At 44.3% G+C, this 23,239-nt stretch overlaps 1 protein-coding gene across 5 annotated transcripts in view; it reads left to right on the top strand.

Moving 5' to 3' along the window:
- The window catches only part of CSMD1 (CUB and Sushi multiple domains 1), a 2,004,702-nt gene that overhangs the window by 1,315,239 nt on the left and 666,224 nt on the right, over positions 1-23,239 (top strand). For all 5 annotated transcript variants that reach the window (XM_053900776.1, XM_053900775.1, XM_053900774.1 and 2 more), the window contains one exon: positions 14,483-14,560. In XM_053900776.1, the coding sequence (XP_053756751.1) occupies positions 14,483-14,560 (78 nt within the window). The remainder of the gene's footprint in view (positions 1-14,482; positions 14,561-23,239) is intronic.

Raw genomic sequence — 23,239 nt, 5'->3', positions numbered from 1 at the left:
ATTAATGAGGCTTTCTCAAAGCATTGGGGGAAATCAGCAAAATAATAGTACTTACAAAATAAGAAAAATTAAGATAAAAGCAAAGACAGAGGAAACAATCTGGGGCAGCAAATGCCGTGAGAATTCACAAAGAAAACATTCTAGAAGTGGATTTGTCTCTCGTGCCATGTGCTAGAACGCGGGATGCTGTCCTATTCCCAGGGGCTGAAGCCAAATCGAGATGTCACGTGCGCTGACAACTTTCCTGGGTTTGGCAGTGTAATCCCGGTAAATCGTTGGACGGGGCCCACTACGAAAGCTGAGCGGGGAGGTGGTCCGATCTACGCCCTCCCGTCCTCGCTCGGGAAGATCCACAGCCCTGAGCCCAGGCGCACACTCGCGCACGTGCCCGCGCATCCCTGGTCTGAGGGACCAAGGACTGGACTTGGGAGTTGAGTGAGAAGCGTCTGAATGTGCAGAGACCAGAGAGAGAAAGAGATGTTTTCACGGCAGCTCCTCCTCCTGTTATTCAAGAGGCACGGCCGTCAGATGCTCACCTCCTACGGGCCGCAGTGAGCAGGGCCGGTTTCTGAAGGCTTCACCACGAGCCAGCTTCTGAAGGCCCCCATGAGCCAGGCCCCCCGCGCTCCGTGTACAGGCCTACCACTAGGAATCCTCTGAGCCTCCCCGCGGGTCGGCGGACACAAATACGCTGTCATCCTTTGTGCGAGAGAATAAAGACCTCGGGCACACACACCGTGAGCGCTCTCCTACCGTGAGACGCCATCCAGGTTTCAGACGGTCAGCACCTGGTGAAGGCGGGACAGCGGTCACGGGCGCTCAGAAGTCTGTGGTGGCAGGGAAGAAATAGCTGTCACAGAATTTGCTGTGACCTGTCCTCACCCAGTCTGAAAGGACACGTGTATGTACTGAAGAACTGATGCAAACAGTTTACCTTGTGCAGTGAACACCTTCGCACAAACAAAAGTGGGAGGGGTGGTACTGGGAGTTGCCCCAGAGAGATGTTCCAGCGGATTCCCTCCTTTTCTCTACCCGATTTCTTCTATGAATTGCTAGAATTAGGATCTTTTGGTCAACACTCTGCGTCCACAGGGGTACACTGATTTTTCAAAAAGCTTCACTTTGCCCACCTCACCAGGTGTGTTTAAGAATATCTCAGGGGCGCCTGGGTGGCTCAGTTGTTAAATGACTGACTCCTCATTTCAACTCAGGTCATGGGTTCGAGCCTCGTGTTGGGCTCTGCCCTGATAGCACAAAGCTTGCTTGGGATTCTCTCTCTCTCTCTCTCTCTCCCCCGCCCCCCTCTGCCTCTCTGTTATGCACACTCTCTCTCTCAAAAATAAAATTAATAAACTTAAAAAAGTACTTTAAAAAAGGGAACATGCTTACTGACTTGCTGGTTGAAAAATGCTATCTCATTTCTGTTTGCATTTAAAATAATCAAGGTGTTTATTCCTTTATTTTTTAAGATCGTTTGACTGTTACTGTCTCATGGTCTATATACAGTGTTCTATGGGGAGTTTGTTATATATTGTTTTATATATATATACACACACACACACACATATACATACACATACACGTATATGTGTATGTATATATGTGTGTGTGTGTGTGTATATATATATAAAATCTGAGAACAATTTCTTTAGTAGGATGTTTTGTTGGTTTATTTATTATTATTATTATTATTTTGAATGAAAAACACGTGCCAATTTCTCTGCTAGAGACTAACATAACAGGATCTTGTCCTAGCTCCTCGGGGACTGTACTCAGGGCGTTTACAGTTTCCTCCCTGGTGTCCTGTCTGTGGTGAGGTTAAGGAAAGAAGCTGAAGAAGGGAGAGACAGTGATACTTCACCATGAATGCAAACAGGAACTGGAAAGTTCTCCCTCCTGTTGCAAAGTATCTTTCAAGTGCTTGGCATGCCTAAGAGGAGCCAGACATCACACCCAGGTGCTTTTATTTGTTATGTCAATTACTCTTCACAACTCTGTGAGGCAAGACACTTAATCTTTATTAAAGAGAAGAGGTACCTGAGGTTTCGGGACATCTTAACCTGTCAAGGTGACGGCAATAAGAAGTTTCAGGAGGATGATGAGATCTCACATCAAACTCCAAAATCAATGCTGTCTAAGGGTGAGGCTTTTGCTATGAAAAGAATCAAGGGTTTGACAAATGCAAATCTGGAAGTGCCCTCAGTGGATGTCTTTGTCTCTTCAGGCTGCTGTAACAAATTACCAGCGTGGTGTCCCATAATCAACAAATACTTATTCCCCATAGTTCTGGAGGCCAAAAAGATCCAGTTTCTGGTGAGGGCCCATTCTCTGGCTCCAGGTTGGCAGAAGGGGACAAGGGATCTCTCTGGGACCTCCGCCACAAGCGCCCTAGTTTCATTCCCTAATCACCTACCTAAGGCCTCACCTCCTAACACCATCACATTGGGGGTTAGGACTTCAACATATGAATTAGATGGTGGACGCAAACATCTGGACCATAGCGGTACATAGTTTAGTGCACACTGATTGCCCAGTACAAGGACAGGGCCTATTGTACGTGAGCGATGCTCACGCTTGTTCAATTTTCCCCGGTGGCTCTGCCCAGCAGCATGCTTCCCACTGTGTACAGAGCACAGCACTGCTCTTGCAGGGGACGCGCCAGCGCCCTTACCTTCCAGAAGAAGACACAGAAGTCCAGGCTGGAGCCCTGCTCTGGGGTAAATACCATCCACATTGTCTGCCTAGAACAAGAATGAGGACACCGAATATCAGGCTCTTGGAAATTCAAGTCCTTCATTTAATTGATGTGAAAAAGATAAGGCCCTTGGCTCAGGATTTCAGACACTTTCAGAAGTGAGACTGATGCTCAGATCTCTGGACGTCGAGGACAGTCCCCCTTCCTGCTGAACCAGACATTTCACAAAGTGGGTGCCCACCCTGCCAAGGAAGGTGGCTTCTCTTCATAGTCCAGCTGGGAGAGCTGGGGAAATGGCAGTGGAAAATCTCTCCATGGGGTATAACACAGACATGAAGAGTGTGTTGAGGGAAAGAGACTCAACATCTTTATTGGCAAGTGTGAATTTTCTGAGATAATTATGCGTACATCCCTCTGAATAATATCTACATCAACACACAGAAGATGCGGAAGGAGAAAAGGTGTTTCCAGGGCACACGATGTCACTCTCTCTCTTTTTTTAATCTTCTCCCTTTCTCTAGAATGTCTCCAATTGGTGTCTCCTTCTTGTCCCCTCTTGTGTCCCTTGGTCCCCTCCATCCCTCGTGTTTCGAAGGAAATGACCTGAAATTGACTTATGTGGGAAAAAACAATAAATCACTACAGAGTTAAGGAAAAAATCTTTCAATCCCAAAGTGTTCCAAGTTAAATCTTGAATGTTCTTATCTCTGACAACTTAAATTGCAGGGAATATATATTATTTAATTGAGGTCCATGATTTGTTAAGCACACAGAGACAAAGTTAACTGCCTTCCTTCCAATAAACACTTTTATTGTAATTACCCTTCAAGTTGGCAAAGGATCCAATAACCAAGTGTTTGTGGGTATCCCACAAGAATCCTTCTATCACCTGATCACGATCATTGATGCAATAATATAACTTCACAAATGAAAACTTTCTCTTTCAATTTAGTGACGTTAGACTAAGACAGTCCGATAGTCAACCAACAAAAACTATCAACAGTAAAACTTTTAACATTGTACAGTATTGGCAATAGATAGCTGAGACTTTTCAGATCCAAAAGATCACTTGTAACACCTTAGAGAGGATGATTTCTCCAATAAACAAAAGATTCTGGCTGCTGAAAAATAACAAATAGTAACAAAGAAATCTGATAATGTAGTTCCTAAAACTCAGTTGTCCGTTTTCCTCATGGGTCCATGTGAAGGCATCATAAAATCTAATAGACAATGTAAGAATGGATAGCTGAGTGTGGGCTAACTTACAAGGGAGCCTCTGGCAAAATAGCCTAATAAAGAAAAGACAATAGTTATTTATTTCTACATTAAATATATACATATATATGTATATATATTATAACGAGAAACTCCCCATAAAATAAACAAAATAACGTATGGACCATGAGATCATGATAGTATGACTTAAAGAATAGAAGAATAAGCACATTCATTACTTTAAATGCATGTAAATATCTATAGCATTTTTCAACTACCAAGTTAAACATTTTTTTTTTTTTTTGGTAAAATTTAATGTTGGCAAAGGTGCTATAGTCAAGATATTCTTAAGTAAACTGCTGAGGTAAACTGGTATAGTTCTTCTAAAAATCAGTTTAATACTGCAGATTAAGAGCCTTGACTAAAGAATATCAGTTCTAGCAACGTATTCTGCGAATGTGGTCAGAATTTACTAATGTGGTCAAAAGGTGTTTGGTATTATAAACACTTGTAAAGAGCGAGAAAATGTCTGTGAGGGAACTAAATGTGTGGAAAGCATTTCTTTTTCAAAACTATTCGAAGACCTCAATAAATCTAGTTTAAAAAATAAACTATGTAATGACAAGAAAAAATGCTCAAAGAATCATACAAGCAGAATAAAAATATATTTACACTTTTGTTTGTATTCTGCAGATGTCATGTGTGTCTTTACCTCTATAACCCTTTTAACTTATATATGTAATGCACATAGGGTTGGAAATAAATACACAAATAATAGTAACAGTGGTCATCTTTAGATGATTTGTTCAGTCACTTTTGTTTTCTTTCTGATAATTTTTAGGTTTTCCCAATTTTCCTGCCATGTCCACATACTACTCAATCATAAATAAAAACGTTCTATAGGGAAGGAAAACAAAATCAATTGTGTGTGACTCAGTGCACATCTTTTGTTAGAACAGGATCAACGTTAACAGACATTTGAGTCTGAGTAAGTAACATATGAGTTCATCAAAGCATTTCTTTGATAATTATTCAGGAGCAAATCACATTCTGGCTTTGAAAATTTAATGTTGTAAAAAGACATGTCGACTCATATACAAATACAATAAAGCCTTGGTTTGTGAGCATAATTTGTTCTGGAAACATGCTTGTAACCTAAAACACTTGTATATCAAAAAAAATTCTCACATAAGAAAAAATGGAAACTCAGATTATCGGTTCCACAACCCCAAAATATCCATATGAAAATGATTACAATACTGTAATATAACACAAAAGTATTGAAAAACACAAAATATAAAGAAAAATAAACACATTAACCTGCACTTTGAAAACCTTCGTGGCTGGTGTGAGAGAGATAAGAGAGAGGAGGGTTATTTTGTAGAATGACTTTCACTAATGGAATCTTTTTCTGCATGTGGGCCAGTGTATGCACTTGAAAGGATGTTGACTACAGAACAGTATTAATAAACTCTTGTCATACACTGTGTTTAATGTAACTGGCAATAGGGCAGCAGAGGAAAGGGTCTCTATCTGCAGGCATCCTGACCTAGAATGAATCAGAGCATTCCTAAGCTCCCTCTTGGATGGAAAAGCCAAGGCCTGTGCATAGGTGCTTGGAAGTGACAGAAAATACACGAGTGCCACTTGTGGGCACCTTCCAACGTTCTGAAAAATCACCCATTCCTGCCAAACATCGTGGCCTGAGATGAAGTATCTGAGCATGGGAGATGATCACCCAGAGTCCGGGAGAGGGAGAGGGAGGGGGAGGGGGAGGGGGAGGGGGAGGAACCGTTGGCTCAGTTGTGATCATGTCATATTGGGCATCACACACTACGCGTATTGCAAGACATCGCTTATTTATCAAGTTAAGATTTATTAGAAATGTTTGCCCGTCTTGTGGAACACTCGCCAAACAAGCTCCTCACGGTCCAAGGTTTTACTGTATTTAAGCATTGTATCTTATGTTGTAATAACAAACTTTTCATGGTAAGAAAATTTTACACTGCCAAGTGGTTAAAGTGAGTGGCATACTGCATAAAGGAGGCAGGCCGCCTGGGTGGCTCAGTCGGTTAAGCGTCCGACTTGGGCTCAGGTCGTGATCTCGAGGTCCGTGAGTTCGAGCCCGACGTTGGGCTCTGTGCTGAGAGCTCGGAGCTCAAGCCTGGAGCCTGTTTCCGATTCTGTGTCTCCCTCTCTCTGACCCTCCCCCATTCATGCTCTGTCTCTCTCTGTCTCAAAAATAAATAAAACGTTAAAAAAAATTAAAAAAAAAAAAAAAAAAGGAGGCAGCATGGCCCCCTGGAGAAGCAAGCAGGCTGTAGAATCAGATGTCCGATCCGAAGCGGCTCTACCAGTAGCGGTGTAACCCAGGATAAAGCAATTAACCTCGCTGTAAGTCGTGATTTTGCTGGAAATGGTTGTAATCATGGCGGAACTCTTACCACACTGTGATGGGAGAGAATAGGATGCACACACAGCACTCCGCTGGAGTCAAATGCGTACTGATTTAAACATTATTGGTAATAATCACAGCACGGTAGTAATAATTTATTGAAGTATTGATGACAATACTTTCATGGGATCCGTGGCTGGGCGGGGGGGGGGGGGGGGGGTAGTTACAGCAGAGTGTGGATGGCGGGAGGGTGATCAGGGCGGGGCTGGTGCCCCCCCCCCCCCCCCACCTCTGTAGAAGGAGCTCATTGTGCCTGTGACCCCCGCACCGTGCGGGAGTGCAAGTGGAGAACTGACCAGGAGACCTAGCGGTAGGGAAGCCACAGCTCACCTTGTTCAAGGCTGTTTTCAGATTCAAGATAGGACGAGACAGGGCCGGGGCGTGGCCCTTCTCTGGAGCTTCGCTTCACGCCTCGGTTACCCCCAGAGCAGAGCGGGAAGCCGAGGCTCCTCCCCCTGACGCAGCGTCAGGCCGCAGGACCCAGAGCTACTCACGCACGCGCCTGCGTCCTTCTCGCGAGGCTGGGGCTAGCGCGAGGCTTCACCTCCTGACCCGCAGCGTTTTATCACCGCGCTGCCGCCGGGGAGGGGTGAGTACGGGGCAGTGGGAAGCTTGAGAGCTGCAAAGAACCTTCCCGTAGCTGTGTGTTGGTGTCATTTTCTTATTCTTAGTTACTGTTGTTAATCTCTTCCTGGGCCTGACTCATAAATTGCACTTTATCCCAGGTGTGCACACGTGAGTAGGACAGGTGGTAGGTCAGAGAGGGGTCTGTGCTGCGGGTGGGTTCGGGCGTCCGCTGGGGTCTGGGGCGGTGTTCCCGGTGGGTCGGGGTGGGGCAGTGGAGCGGTAACACAGTTGGTTTGGGGGGTTTCTCCCGCTGCTCCCCGGGAGAGGACAGAGTGGGGACCGTGGCAGCCCATGGGACCACCCAGTCTCTCTGCATGCTTGCTCTCTGGTTCAGCATTCAGTTTTGTTTTGTCTCGGTTTATGAAGACGGGAAGCAAAACAGTACGTTTCTGTGGTAATGGAATTGATCACGCAGGAAAAAAAAAAAGTTTGTGCAGAAAGAGGAGGAATTATGGCGCTGTGTTTTTGAGGTGCTGAGCTCTCGTGCGGATGTAGAGACTCTGGTTTTAGATGGGGAAATAGGCCCATCGTCTATCATAATGGACATAATGAGAGATTGTGTGCATACGGATTGTTTATCAGTGTCTACACCAACCATACATTAATGATAATTAACCAGAATAGGAAATTGAGTCAATACTTACATGTTTACTGATCCTTGTTTAACTATGGGGGCATTTTGCTTTGGACTTAAAACATTGTTTTTTAATGTTTGTTTATTTTTGAGAGAGAGAGAGAGAGAGTGAGAGTCGGAGGGGCAGAGAGAGAGGGACACACAGAATCTGAAGCAGCACCAGGCACAGAGCCGCATGTGGGGCTCGAACCCATAAACCGCGAGGTCATGACCTGAGCTGAAGTCAGACGCTCAACCGACTGAGCCACTCAGGGCCCCTAAACATTTTTCTTAACGTGTATTTAATCTGAAATTTGAACACTCTTATTATAAACAATAATGAAATCTAATGAAGACATGCTAATTTGGTTGGGGGTGCTAGGTAATTAGATCTATTAATGAAGCAATTGAATATTTTGAAGGCATTTCTAAAAAATTAGGGAACAAATATTCTTAGGGGAAGAAGTGAGTTTTACAGTAAAAAATGCAAGCCACTGGAATTGCTCAAGATATAACATTTTCAAAACATTTACTTTTTTCTTCAAAAAAGATTGACAAAACTCTAGAAGATACTACAAAAGTGTAGTTTTTTTTCCCCCTACTAATAAAGGAAAGCAGAAAATGTGCCTAACAACCATGAACCAGAACCAGTTTTTTTGTGACGAATGACATTTCTACCAATTCAAGAATAAATTGACATAAAAATGGAAATTTAAAATAAATCCTATTTACTAAGGGGACAATATAAAAAGACAATCTAAACACAAAAGATTAATAGCTTGTAGGATATAATTGCTTACTTGCCAAATTAAATAAAAAACAACTGATTAATTGCAAGTCTAAGAGAACAAGAGTGTTTCTGACAATGAGACAAGGTCAGATACTGTCATTTGTATATCTGTTATGTACTTAAGTACTTTATACACCGATATTAGATACTACATGTACATTTATATTAATTTAGTAAAATTAATGAGTATGAGAATCTGAGTCAATCATAAGTGCAATGAACAGGGTTTATATTTTTATTTGCAAACCTTGAACTCTTGAGATAGTCATTGCTGTGTACGCATGATGCAATTTCCTCTGTGAGTTGTAAGGTTTCTCAGTGGTTTCTGTCACTGTATTCAGTAAATTCGTTTTGTTTGAAACTATGGTGCATTTATTTTATTTATTTGAGATGATCCGAGCTCTCCTTTATAGGGAGAGCATTGTTGCAGACATTGGTACGGGAAGCTCCAGGATGTCACTGGCAGAAGATACGGCTTCCTAACAGAGGTGTAATGAGCATGAGGACCTTTGTGAAGGCCAGGCGGCCCTTGCCGGGGACAAGGCGGGGAACCTGGAAAGCATCCAGGACTGAGCTCGATTAGGACCCCATCATGGATGTAGGAGGGGAAGGATGTTCCCTTTGGAAAGGGTTGAGAAAGCAGTCGCTTTACGTAGAAACAGTAATATTTATCTCTTATCATATTGCCACTCTAAACATAGTTATGAAAAACTGTTGTCATTTCGATATAGTGGTTCTTCCCTCAAATTTCCAAACTACCTAAAGTGGGATTTAGCCTGACCCTGACAGATTATAGCGAAAGAAGCTGATAGAAGAAAAAGAAAGAAAGAAAGAAGGAAAGAAAGAAAGAAAGAATAACATACCCTCTCTGTTGCTATTTTCCAATCTTTTCTACTCTTAACCTGCAAATGTTATCCCTAGAATTTTTCACCTTATTAAATGTCCTCATAGGAAAGGAACTGAAGATACCTATTTGAAGATGCTAAATCTGAATTGCTGAGAAATGATCTTAGGCAGGATAGACCAGTGAGTCTCAGACTCTAGTGATAGCATTTATCCAACTGTCTCTTCCCCACCAAACAAAGTAATGAAGAGAAAGGAAAACAAAATAAAACAAAACAAAGCAAAACAAACAAACAAAAAAAAAGCAAAGCCAGGTGGCCGTGCTAAAAATCTGTAGCTTGAGGCCAGGCCCAGCTCCAGAGTTCCTGATTCCATACATCTGAGGTTGACCCAAAAATTTGCGTGGCTGTCATTCAGGAGATGCAACCGTATCATCCACTGTAAGACTGGAGACTGAATGCGCTTGTGTCCATGAGAACTTTAGGCTGCTGGCAGAGGTGGCCCTGGGTAAGCGATCTTTCTGGAGATGCTCCCATCTGTCTGCCCTACTGTCTGCCTCTCTTCCTGCATCTTTTCTGGCAAGAGGAACTCTCCATCCAGGTCTGCGGAGAGCCACTGGAGGGGCAGGAGGCCACTGGATGGAGGAAAAGAGGGGACATGGGAGGAGGGCCCTTGGAGGAATGCCCAAGCCAACTGCCCTTTCTTTACAATGTCACCAGGAACCAGTGCTGTGCAATTAGAAGACCCAACAACTCGAAACAAATTAGGACTCAGTGGGGCAGATAGTCTTCATTACAGCGCCATCTTGTTGGGAAAAAAATCCTCGGTGGAATGACCTTCACACAACTGCATACACTTATTTCCAACATTCCAGAGTTCATCAGGCTCCCAGATAGGACGTGTGTATTTAGAGCCCATTATCGTGCCCTGAAAGCTACTCTTTTTATTTCTGTTTATTTTCTGAATGCGTTGAGTTCTGTTTGTGTTAATCTGTTTCTTTTGGGCGACGTTAGCTTTAGTTTCATGCTCTTTATTATCTCCCGTTGATTATCCTGTTCGTTACTTATTGTGCATTCATCTCTTCTCTCCTGAGTAACTTCAAGACAAAGTTACTACAGCCCAAGACAGCGGTTATGATGGGTGAGGCGCATGAAGGCGTTCCCCAGTTCAAGTTAAACCATTGTCCTGGGGAGTCTGACAGACAGGGTCACTGCAGCCAGCAGCACTGTGGTGAGGGCAGGTGCCAGATATCCTTCTCCCACCAGACAGAGAGAAGGATGAGGAAGATGTCAGGTGAGGAGGGAGCACACAGGAGAAGAAAGACCCCTGATGCCCGTTGATGCTTCCCTGCTAGGCAGTTGGACGTTCGGGAGCAGGATGCCCCCTAGGGGATGCCCTTTGGGGTTAACACCCTTGGAAGGAGGAGAAAGCAGCTGTCCTGGGTTTCCTGGAGGTCCTAAACAGTCCCAGCGATGCGCAGGGTGCTTGGAGTTGAACTTGCTCCCCTTCGGGACTTGTGTACGCTCGTGTGTGTTAGTGTGGTCGGCCCCTGGAGGGTATGACCCCGGGAGAGGTGGCTGTCTGGAGGTCAGCATTCCCTGAAAGGGGCTGACACTGAACACTACCCACCGACCACTCCATCCACGAAGGGGCATCTCCGTGGCACGTCTCCATATCCACCAGGAGTGGCTGCACTGTTAGGAGTCCCATGGTCTGGCTGCGGTACCGGCCGTAACGACCTGCTTGAGCCGCATCATCACACTGGGCTGATTCACTCATTTCTCATCTGCCCTGTTGGGAAGAGCTCTTCAAAGTCTATAAAGCACTTCCGCACTCTCATTTTCCCCCTGGTGAAATTCACAGCAAAGGGACTGACCGTCGTTGAAAAGATTTAGCAACTGAGTTTGTGGTGTTTAAGTGATTTGTCAGATTACGCGACCATATTAACGGGGGTAAGATTCACAGTCCAAGGCCAGACTCCTTTAGATTATGCCCAGAAGGGAGTGCTTGAAACCCCCATATGCCACTAAACAGGTGGGCTCATCAAAAGAGATCCTGTGAATAAGAACATTTTGGAAAAAATGATTCAGCAGTCCCTTAGGTAGAAAGTCCCAACTTGCCATCATATTGGGGTAACTGTGAAGAATTGGCTCCAAAGCAAAGGTCGGTGGTGACAGTAGCTACGTACAGTCATATCTGACACGGAGTCTGCTTTTCACTTGGCTGGTGGACCTCCAGTGTCCTGGGTCCTCTCCTTTCCTGCCACATCCCAGCACACGCCCTGTCCTGGGGCATCCCCCAGGGTCTCAGGCAGGTGCTGCCCCATCCCAGGAGTGCTCTCCAGTCCTCTTGTGCCCCACACCCCGTGTCTGCTGTCCCAGCATGTGCCCCACGCTCTGTGTCCCAGCAGCCCGTAGACAGACTGTCAGGGGTCATCATCAGAGCTGGCCCCGCCTCGTTCTCAGTGCCTTGGCAGCAAGATCCCAAATGTCCAGGTACCCTGCCACCGTGTCTTACCTAGAGTTGTGTGTCTCAGCCTTGGTGGTGAAAGCCGCGACCCATCACCCTACCCATCTGGCGGCAGCTTTGTCTTGGCCGCTCCTGAACCCCAAATCTGCTCAGTGGTGAGCACTTCCCCATCCTTCCCAAGAGGCTTCGTGTGATTCCCTCCTTGGGGGAGGTTTTTTCAATGATGCCTTCCCCCTGCAAAGGTGTGGTCAGTGCCAACGGGAGGGAATTGCTTCCTTCCTCAAATGCAAGAGCTTGCTTTTTAAGAGGGAGGTGGGAAGTGAGGTAGAATCAGCTTTTATTTTATTGCAGAAAGAAAGTAAAAGTAAAAGTATCAGTAGACTATGCTTTCCCTTCGACTTTGGTGATGTTGAGATGATTTCGAAGGCCAGGTAAAGGGCTCTCTGTCATCTTTGGCTTCCTTCCTTTTAGGGGGTCTCCACCTCCATGCTTCCTGCACTCAAGCTGGCAGAACACAAGGGTTCTGCCTCGTGGGTTCTGAGTGGGGAGATCTGTATCCCAGTCACATATCTTTCCGTGTACTTCCGACAAATCTGTGAGCCTTCGTTTCCCGGCTCCCTGGTATGAGTAAAGGTCTGTACAAGACCTACCTGAGTGGTGGGAGAATTAAACACCGTGGTGGGTTTGAAGACGCGTCCCACAATGTAAGCCGTTAACCAGTGTCCGTGTGAAGAGGCAGGTGAAATGTGTGGTGTGGGACTCTGAGAAGCAGAGATGTGGAGACCTGTACCCAGGGGGCCAGAAAGTCCACCGACGAGATGGTGGCAGAGTGCAGAGGGGACACAGGTTCAGTGACATCAGCTATAGAACAACCCGAAGGGCGCTTGCTGTGGCCACCGCTAGGGCACACGTCTGAATACACAGGAGAGTAAGAGCAAACACTGTCAGGCACGGAGTCTATCGTGTGCTCCCCTGGGTTACGTTCGTTATGTCTACACCTTCCTCATACAGCCTTCCCACCCCTGCATTCGACATCAGCATGCCCACTGCATTAGGGCTCTGCAGAGAATCAGAGCTAATAGGCTCCATATGATTTTTTATAAGAAATTGGCTCTCCCAGTTATGGGAGCTGAGAAGTCCCAAGACCTGTAGGGCAAGTGGGTGAGGTGGAGATCCATAAGGGCTGATGGTGTAGTTACGATCCACAGGCTGGCAGGCTCAAGACCCAGGGAGAGCTGATGTTTCAGTTTAAATCTTAAGGCAGGAAAAGCAGCAGCAACAACGACAACAGTGGAACTAATATCCCAATATGAAGACACACAGGCAGGAAGACTTTTTTGCTACTCAGGAGAATGTCAGCATTTTTTTTCTATTCAGGCCATCTACTGATTAGATATGTCGCACCCAGATTAGGGAGAGCAGTTTGCTTTACTTAGTTGATCTAAATATTAATCACGTTCACAAAGCACTGTCACAGAAATGCCCAGGATACTGTTTGACCAAATATCTGGGCACTCTGTACCCAGTCAAGTTGACACATAAAATTAACCACCACGCTCACTTTACAGAGAAATTAACAGATTCTGAGTTAAGTGACTTACCCAGACTGCATAGCTACCAAGTTGTTAGCAAAGATTTGAACCCGGATCTGCGTACTTTGAGCTACTCTAGGTCGTCTCATTTGTGTACATGATAACTGTTCAAATTAAATATTATACTTTCAATATAAATATTAAATTATTATTTAAAAGTATTTTTTAAGGTTTTTAATGACAGAGAGAGACAGAGCGTGAGTGGGGGTTGGGCAGAGAGAGAGAGAGAGAGGGAGATACAGAATCCGAAGCAGGCTCCAGGCTCTGAGCTGTCAGCACAGAGCCTGACGCAGGGCCAGAACTCACAAACTGCGAGATCATGACCTGAGCCGAAGTCAGACACTCAACTGACTAAGCCACCCGGGTGCCCCTTAAATTATTATTTTAATGTAAATAACAATAATATATTTTTACTATTTAAAAGACTTTTAAATCAAAATATTATTTCCTAGTTTCTTCTCAAGAAATGCCTCCTTACTTGTTGTTTTCTAGAAATGACCAGAAAAGTGAAACTTCTTAAAATGTTTGATGCAGGACCTGAAATCACTAAGGAACATAAATTTAAGCTTGAGAACTATGACCCTAGAAGCCAATGTCATATATGCCTTTCTTTTTTTTTAAATGCTGTCTATAGATAACAAGCATCTGGGAGGATTTTCATTCTTTTATTTAACATCTTATCCCCAGCACTCAGAACATGATTTCCCATATGAGCTCCCCATGAATGTATGTATGTTAAACTTTGTACTATTAAATAACTACATGAATAAATAAATGAGCAGCTTACATTTTATCTAAAAATTATCATGAATGCAGCAAATTTAGAAAGCTCTAGAGTCATTGCACCTTCCTTGAGAGAGCAGTCTGCCTGAGTACTTGTTGAAATGGTGGTGATTTCTAGATGGGCCATCGCTGGTGTTGAAGGTAAACCACAGCCCACATCATTTTTAGCTTCTGACACTGCTGTTATAAGATGCGATCTTGCTGCCTGATAGCCTTGCATTAATTATTCACAAGCTCTTGTACTTCATTTGCTTTGCATCATTAACCTCTTAGAACGTGTCCCACTTTCCAGAGGTTGGTAAGCACGCAGTCATGACTCAAAATGCTGTGAGGATAAAGCACTATTTTGTGATATCCCTTTGACTCTTACCTACTAATGGCTTTATTTTGTTTCTTGCAGTGAAAAAGGCAATTGAATTGAAGTCAAGAGGAGTCAAGATGATGCCCAGCAAGGACAGTAGTCATAAAAACTCCGTCTGTAAGTCCTCTTTTCTTTCTATATGAGGATTGATATGTCAATTAGAGGGGACACAGAGGAGAGAATGGAGGCGTCCTGGAGAAGTAATCCTATAAACTGCTTTTCTCGCTTCCCCTCTTTCTACTTTTCTACCTGCGAAAGTATTTGCTGGAAGAAAGAATGTGCACTGGCTTCACATTGTTGGGGAAGAATGTCCTGTTGACATTGTCCTAAATGAATCTGCTAAGTGTGTCTCAAATCTGTCTTGACTCTCTGCTCTCAATGGTCACTGTGAGGCTGGACCTTCCGATTTCTCTCATGAATAAGTGTTCCACTGCTAGCGTTTGATCCCTGCTTCCCTCCATTCTTGTATGGATCTTTAGGATATGGAAGTCTGGTCTTACCATTTTCCTGTTACGATGCTCTCGATCATCTGTTGCCTGAAGAATAAAATAGCTTTAGGGCAAATCCTGAGACCTTCCAAAGAGGAAATACGTACATATATATACATGTACATAAAGACCACATGTATACAGGCTCCATTTGCATATGCCTGGCACGTGGTAGTACTCCGTCACTAGCTGTTGGATGACGGGAGGTGTCTCCTACCACCTACTTTTCTAGTGTCTTCTCCTGGAAGTCTCGTTATTACTCAGCTGAAGGGACCACCTTGCCATGCCTTGGATGATGTCACAGAGCCTCTCTGCCAGAAGTGACCTGCCTCCCTTCACTGAATGCAGAAACCCGTGTCATGCTTAGAGACTCCCCTCCCCCTCTGAAGGCTCTCCTGACTCCCAGGCATGGTTAGCTGGTCCCTCGTTTGGTTCTTACCTCTGTGACGTCATTTATTTTGTCAGTTTCACGGTGAGTTTACCTGTCCTACGAAATGCAGCTCCGCAGGCCCCATGGTGATACCCAGGCGGGTTCATTTCCGGTGTGGTCCTTGCTCAGGCACCGTTGTTCCTTTTAGGACTTTCAAGCTGTCGAGTTGCCTTTTCTGTTCATTCCTGGTGACTTCTTCTGGTGTCCCTACTTACCTGCTCTCTTTGTGCTCCTTGTCCAGTGTTTGGGATCTACGCATTTTATCCATTTTCCCACTGCCTAGCATTTAGTAGAGATGGAAATCTTGGCATGGACATCTTGAGCTCCCTCAGCCCAAGCAGCTCTCATTTTATCTGCGTGATTTATTGGGCTTCTGCATGAAGTTTTCTCCATGGCAGATACTCTACAACAGCTAATAAATAAACAAAAATAAACAGCAATATAAATCTTTTAAAAATCACTTTGTAGAATGACCTACTTCTGCTTCTCAGTATCCCATTTGTATGGTATCCTACTCATTGCCTGTGGAACAGGGTCCATTGACTATATGATGGCCCTGTTCCCTGGCCACTGAAGAGGACAGAGAAGTAGACTCAGACTCCTAGGATGTAAGTGTCAGATACAGGGCATGTCTTAGATCTCTCAGGCTACCATAACAAAGTACCCTAGATTGGGTGGTTTCAATTTATGTCACATGGTTCTAGAGGCTGGAAAGTCTGAGATCAAGGCAGATTGAAGTTCTGATGAGGATTGCTTCCTGGTTTATAGATAGCTGTCGTCTCTTATATCCTTATATGGTGGAGGGAGAAATCATCTCTCCTGTCCCTTATCAAGGCACTTATCCCATCATGAAGGTTCATGCTCATGACCTCCTTACCTTCCAAAGGCCCACCTCCAGATACCATCACACTGGAGGTTAGGATTTCAATAAAACAATTTTGAGAGGATGCAAAGATTCAGTCTATCAAAGGATGTATTGCTTGAACTCTGACTAACCCAGGTCCTTAGGTACCACACACACACAAAGTCAATCTGTAAATATTTTCATTACGCTTTCTGTTTGATAATCACAGAAAGTGCCATTCAAATCAGATTGGACTAAAAAAAAACGGAATCCAGATGAAGGCAGAAAACAACTAAGTGACAGAGAAAGAAAGAAAGGGTTTTATTAATAAAGTTTTGATAGTTTTTATTGCTAGCTTTTAATTCTGGATGTTCAGTAGGGTAGGGGATGTGGTATTTATAATAGTTTTGTACTTTATATTTTATAGTTGAACACCTTACAGAGATAACCCACAGTAATGTAGAACCACACAGCTGCTGAACCTCTCCATTACATCAGTATTAGGTCAACACCAAACTTCTCTGCTAGAGCAAAATGTAGATGGAAGCTATCTTTGTAAAGAGAATGTCTCTCTGTCCTTATCTGAACATGAAGTGACAAAGGCCTGATTACTCACTTGGTGTGAAAAAGGATGCTGTCCTTTCTCCAAACAGCATTAAACTTTTGGTTTTGGTTGTGAGACATGAGAGTTAATTATTAGAAAAAAATGAGGATCGAAGAAACTGAGGGCCTTCTGAGGTCCACGATGTAATAAATAATAAAATGTTATTTACACAGAAGTTGTGGCCAGAAAACTAAGTGACGTGTTTCCTAGAGAAATGGACTTGGACTTTGAAGACAAGGATTCCGTGGTTGTAAAAGTATGAAAGGTAGCCAAGGTCAGGTTTCATCATTTATGAAATTAAAACAATAACATTTTAATTAATGCTTAATTTAACGTTTTAATTTGGTCAAGTGGGTAAAGCAAGGTGTTTATAGATTGCCCTCTCCAGTATACGTTGTGCGATGGGCATTCAGCAAACCACACCGTGAGGAACTGGATTTTCTCTGATGAAAACAACCTTTTAGTAAGTAATCCCGCCTCACGTTATTCTCCTCCAGAGGGGGCATCTGGTTCCTGTTGGGACCCTGTTTAGGTTGCTAGAAACTGCTCAAGATTCTGATCATCCACACAGGGCAAACTACCCAAAGATTCAGGTGTTTGAAGAGAAACAAACAGAGAAAACACTAGACAAGGCAAGGAACCATGCCTTCTGGCAGTGTCGATCCAAGCCTCCCCAAGTGCCAGGAAGAGAGACAGATACCTGGCTGGGGAAACGGAAAGATTTGACAGACTCCCTCAAGGAATTCATGGTTTAATGATGAAAGGCTCATATAATTATAGCAGTTAGGTCACTAGAGTGCTGGAACGAGGTGACGTGTACTATGTTTTATAGCAAGACTAAGCAAGGATTTTATCACTTGTATGTTAGGGAAGTTTGTACAGATCTATAGTGGCTGGTGCATAGGTTAAAAGCAGATTCCCCGTTTCATCGGATAGATAACCAGTGCCTGTATTGAGGTCCATTTTCCAGCCATTTAGCACACATCCCTAGGGCCAGCGTGCATTTCCTTCCTAGACCTGCCTTGGTTCTCCATTTGGCCAGCCATGAGAGCGGAGTGCTCCCAGCCGGCAAAGCCCTTCCCAGCTGGTGCCTTTACGGGATCACACGCTGCACTTCCTCCTCCCCAATAGCCCAGCCAACAAGCACTTAGCACGTATATACTGACTAAATAAATGAAAAAGGGGAGAACACAGGAGAGGCTCGTTTTCCCCCATTGTGGAACAAAAGCCCTACATATCCTCTCTTCTCCATGGGATTGATGAATCTTCTGTGAATTTTGCTCTGGAATCTATATTGGTCAGTTTCTTTATCCAGCCCTGGTTTCACGTTACCAATTAACCCCTTAGTCATTCACATCTGTCCTTCACATGCACAAACGTGATCACATAGTACAGGGGGTGGGCACAAGCGGGGATATTTTAGTCCTTCTACATAATGAGGGCAATTAATTTCCTCCATTACCTTGTAGAGTGGAATGATGTACAAGTTTGTTTTTTCATCAGGTTCATTCATTATTGATTAATAAGTGTTTTCAAAAAAATCTCAGAGGTAATTAAGGTATTCATTCTGCCTATTGCTCTACATTTCCAATCATTTTAAGCTTTGGCAAGATTGCAACATAAATGGGGAGCATCACTCAGCAGAAGGGCATCTGGAGAAAGCTCAGTGACTGTCCCACCCTGAGCTTCCCTGCTGTCTCCCAGTGACGTGGGGTTCGCCTTTCTTCTGAGAACAGACCCTCTCAACACCAAGTGGTTATTAAATTGTCACTGCCTATTTTTAACGTTTATTTATTTTTGAGACAGAGAGAGACACAGCATGAATGGGGGAGGGGCAGAGAGAGAGGGAAACACAGAATTGGAAGCAGGCTCCAGGCTCCAAGCCATCAGCCCAGAGCCCGACGCGGGGCTTGAACTCGCGGACTGCGAGATCATGACCTGAGCTGAAGTCGGACGCCCAACCGACTGAGCCACCCAGGTGCCCCATCACTGCCTATTTTTAAACGCCGGTAACGGTAGACACAGTATGTCTTCCTCTTCTGAATCTTGACAGTCGCCTATGTGGGATACAGTGTTAGCAGCCCCCCATGGGAGAACCAGGAGCCTGGACAATCCGTTAGTGCCCTTCTAACTCCAAAATATAAAAATCTGTAGGGAGGAGGGTAAACGAAAACCTTGGTTGTTATTTTTCAGCTAGAGATTGTTTTCCCCCTGTAAAGTTAAGGACAAATGACTTTACAAACTCCAAATTGATTTGTTGTAACTCACTCAGATGTATTGATGGCCCATGCTGTGTACTGAGCACAGCGGTCACAACAGTGGATACCCAAGCAGGGTAGGACATTGATGCGGAATCATTATTTAATGTAAAATAGAAGAAAACACTACGGAAAAATTGAACAGTATAATGCATTACCTTATAAACCCTTGGGTAAAAATAACAACAGAACATCATAAAATAAATGACCCTAGAATTCTCCTACATTTGACTGTAAACCATTTATTTCATTGCCTTTGTGTCTATGGATAATCAATATTTTTTTTTCTACCTTGAAAAATAAAAATACCTGAAGCAAAATAGTCCAAGTTGCCAAATAGACAGTCCTGTTAATGAAAAGCAATTGATCAGGTATCGTCTTCTATAATGATACTCAGTAGTTCCATTTTTTCCCTCTAGTTTTTCTTTTGAGTCAGAAATAATTATTTGGAAAGGCAGATTTTAAAATTTTTGTAGCTCTGTTTTTAGAATGACACAACAAAATGATGCCTTAACCACTCTATACAGCTAGAGATACAATCACAACTATATAACGTCTGATTTACCTTTTTAACACACATGACTGGTTAATCCATTTTCTAAAATATACCCTTATAAATGACTTTCCATCTGTCTGGGGTCATACTGCATTTATCCCCTTATCACTATAATTGTTACACTCATAGTGTTCATTTTCTTAAGTTTGGAAAAATTTAAGAGCGTGTGAGATATACTTGTGTGAAATACTTTTTACTTATATTCTGATGGGCGGTGAAGAAAAAAAAGGGATTAATCTTGTGTCTTGCCTAGTTTCTTGCCTTCTTGTTGGACGCTAAGCTTAGTGACGTTATCACCAAGGGCTCAGCCCAAGGACACTCTCCTGTCAGCCCTCTCTCTGCCAACGGTGACTGGCGTAAGCTAGGAAAACAGCAACCGTGAATTCTCGTTAATGGGGTTAAAACAAGAGATGAAGAAAAGGCAGACCATCCCAATAACTGTCTTGGTTTGGAAAGCAGTTCCTGTGCGATCACTGGAACGGAATGAGCTGTGTTTGGCTTACTGTCCTGGACTGCCGTCTGGATTTCCAGACTCTGACATCCGGCTGCCACGCAAAGTTTGCACGCCCCCGTGTCAGGGACGTCTCTCGGACCAGGCCGTTCCTTTTCCTCGCCGGGGACCCGGAGCCTGGTGCCGGCCCTCTTTCCGGCAGCCAGCAGGCCTGCGCCCTCCCAGCCATCACAGGCCGGCCATTTCTCCTTCGCTCCCGGCCACCATGGTCCCCGGCCGGCCCACAGTGTTACCGTGTCTTCCTCCCCCAGCCTCCCGTCCGCCTGCTTCCCCGCGGCGGGTCACGCTGCCACGAGCCCTCTGGGCGACACGACGGTGGCTTCCACGCACTGTACTCCATCCCCTCCGCCTCTTACCCTCCTCCACCGGTCGGGACGTGTTTCTTCAAAACCTCCCGCATCTTCCGCCCGGCTCCGCTCCTCTGTTTCCTTAGTTTGAAACGATGCTCTCCAAGGACTCTCATCCCTCCCTACCTTCGGCGAATCTTTCAGAATTTACCTTTTCTGAAAGACTCACTGGCCATCCTGCTTCCACACGTCTTGCCCGCCCATTATCGTATCCCTCGTGTTCTTCGCTCTGGTTTCTGTGTACCACTCGCCATGACATATCCCAGCCACCACGCGTGTGTATTTACGCTGTACTTGCGGGGCGCGTGTGCGTGTATTTGGATGTGCGTGTGTGTGTGTCCTTATTCCTGTCTCCCCCCACCCCAAAACTAGAATATAAACTTGAGGATAGAGCTTTCCTTCTCCTAATCGCCGATATCTACAAGTCGCTAGAGTCACATGCACACAGAAGTTGCTCAAAACGCTTGTCCATTGAACGCCTGAGTGTCCTAGTTACGTGGTAGCCTGGAGCAGGGTGACAGAGTCGTGCTCACACTTTTCTTCAGTGATGTCATTGTATCCCACATCTCATTCATGCACACAGTAGTCACACACTGAGGAAAGACCAAGAGCTTAGGGCTGTTCAGAATATGTTCCTTCCCCAGAGAAAGTTACAGCTAACTGGTATTTCTGGTTATGTAAATATTTATCAGACAGAGCCTGTCTTAATAAACGTAGCAACATTTAGTGAGCTTTGAGTAAAGATACAAGTTTATTTTTCCAAACAGCAGCACATCGACCCATAAAAAGTAAGAATCTACAGAAAGTTAGGATGTGAAACAATTACATTAGTCACGTACCATCCCACCAGCCAAGTCACCACACCTTCTGTACGAGACCTCTTTAATGGCTGGGTCACTTGAACATCTCACGTATAGACATGCGCTTGGCATTGGTCGAAAGTATGCTGCATTATCAAAATCACGCGTATTACATGAAAACGACCCTGTTGATTGAATCACACATCAGTGGCAGTAACATTCTGTAGTCTTAGAACGTGATACCCACATTTTCACTGTGAGGAATTGATTTTCTTCAAGTGTCTGTTATGAGTTATGAACAAGTAGTAAACTCTCATTGTCAGTCTAGATTTTGTGCTCTAGGAGGTCAGCGACCACTCTGTGGTGCACCCGTTTCCCCCCGGCACTACCGAGTGAGTCCGCGTGTCAGTGGATCGCGGACTGGGACGTGCCTGCTTTTCGAGAGGTCGTTTAAAGAAGGCGGTGGCAAAGGCGGACAGCCTGTCTCCTGTGTACCCGCCCAGGTTCAGAGCTGCAGGGGGCTGGGATGCAGGGAGGGGCAACGGAAGGAGAGTGTGTGAGGAGATGAATAACCCTGAGTAGCCCACTTAATTCGCCTCCGAGGCAAGGCTACCCGGGGAACAGAATCATCCAGCTGGTCAGGATGCTGTGTGGTTTCCACCCCTGAGACTTTATTCCGGAAATAATTTTCATCTGGCCCAGTACCTGCATATGTTGTTGTTCTGTTCACCCCCACATGAATCGTCTTCAAAAATTAAAATGATCTGCTTTACCCATTCCCCCCAAAAAAGCATGCTTTGCTTCCCAATACTGTCGTTAGTGTCACTACACGTATCATTAAATGGCCAGCCGTCCTGCCCATCATCCGGCTTTGTTTTTAGGGGACCTTCGTGCTCTATTATTAATGGGTGATTTGTTTGAATGGTTGCAGACTACGGTGATTTGTAATCCCACTACAGAAAAAGCCATGCCTGCTTTCTCTGTGCTGGGTTTCCGGCACTAAGTGCTCTAGGTCTTGCTTCGAAGCGGATTTTGACAGTAGGAAAAATAATAGCCCCATTAACCTCTAACAGTTGTATAAAGGTTTAATAAAACACGAGGGATAATTGCCGCAATCTACTGTGTTCTATCATAAAACGTGGTAAGAGGGAGTTTTGCAATTGTGAAAGATCCTTGTTTTCTTAACAAATGTAGCACGAATCCCCACGTAGCACGAATACGCTAGATTTCATGAATTGCTTCATAAATCAGGTAAGTAAATTATGCTTGCAGTTTCTACATAGGCCTTTGTCACTGCAGGAACTAAAATATCTTTCAAAGTGCGGTGGGAACCCCGGCTGCAGAGGGGAGTGCTGTCTGGAAACAGGGTAGGAACAGCGTCACTGGTAACTAGAAGGAGAAGAAGGTGGCTCATCAATTATTTAACACACCACTTACACAGATAATTGCTTAAGTAACCAGGAAAAAGAAAGGACCTATGAAAATACGTAAAATAAGATACAGCTTGATTGGATCAGAGACAGTTAAATGGTACTGTAACCCTAATAGGAAGTAAAATGCTTTTTCAGTGACTTCAGCGTACAATTATGGAGCATAATTGATTAACTAAAGGGAAAAAAACTCACTTTGCAAAGCGACTGGAGAATGCATTATTTTGTTTGAGAGAGCTGGCAGGTGGCTGCAGCTCTGACAGGACGGGATACATCGTAGCATTTCCGTCACTTGTTTTTTCAGAAGCCCAGAATATCACATGTTGGGTTTGTGTTTTCATCAAACTTTATAAAGCAACTTAACCTTCCAAAATAATTGGATGAGAACGGAGTGCCGAAGAACCGTAAGGCTCTGGAGCCTTGTGGGATTATTGGTGTTTGGGTGTCAGTACAGTTAAAATAATTCCAGCAGCAGTTAGAAAGAATCGCCTTTCTGATGGCATTAAATTACCTTACATGATGGAATGT

The sequence above is a fragment of the Panthera pardus genome, unplaced genomic scaffold, assembly GCF_024362965.1.
Source record: "Panthera pardus isolate Hobbes unplaced genomic scaffold, ASM2436296v1 HiC_scaffold_13, whole genome shotgun sequence".
NCBI classification, from domain to species: Eukaryota; Metazoa; Chordata; class Mammalia; order Carnivora; family Felidae; genus Panthera; species Panthera pardus.
The sequence above is the reverse complement of the archived record's forward strand: the minus strand, read 5'-3'. Positions and strand labels throughout refer to the sequence as shown.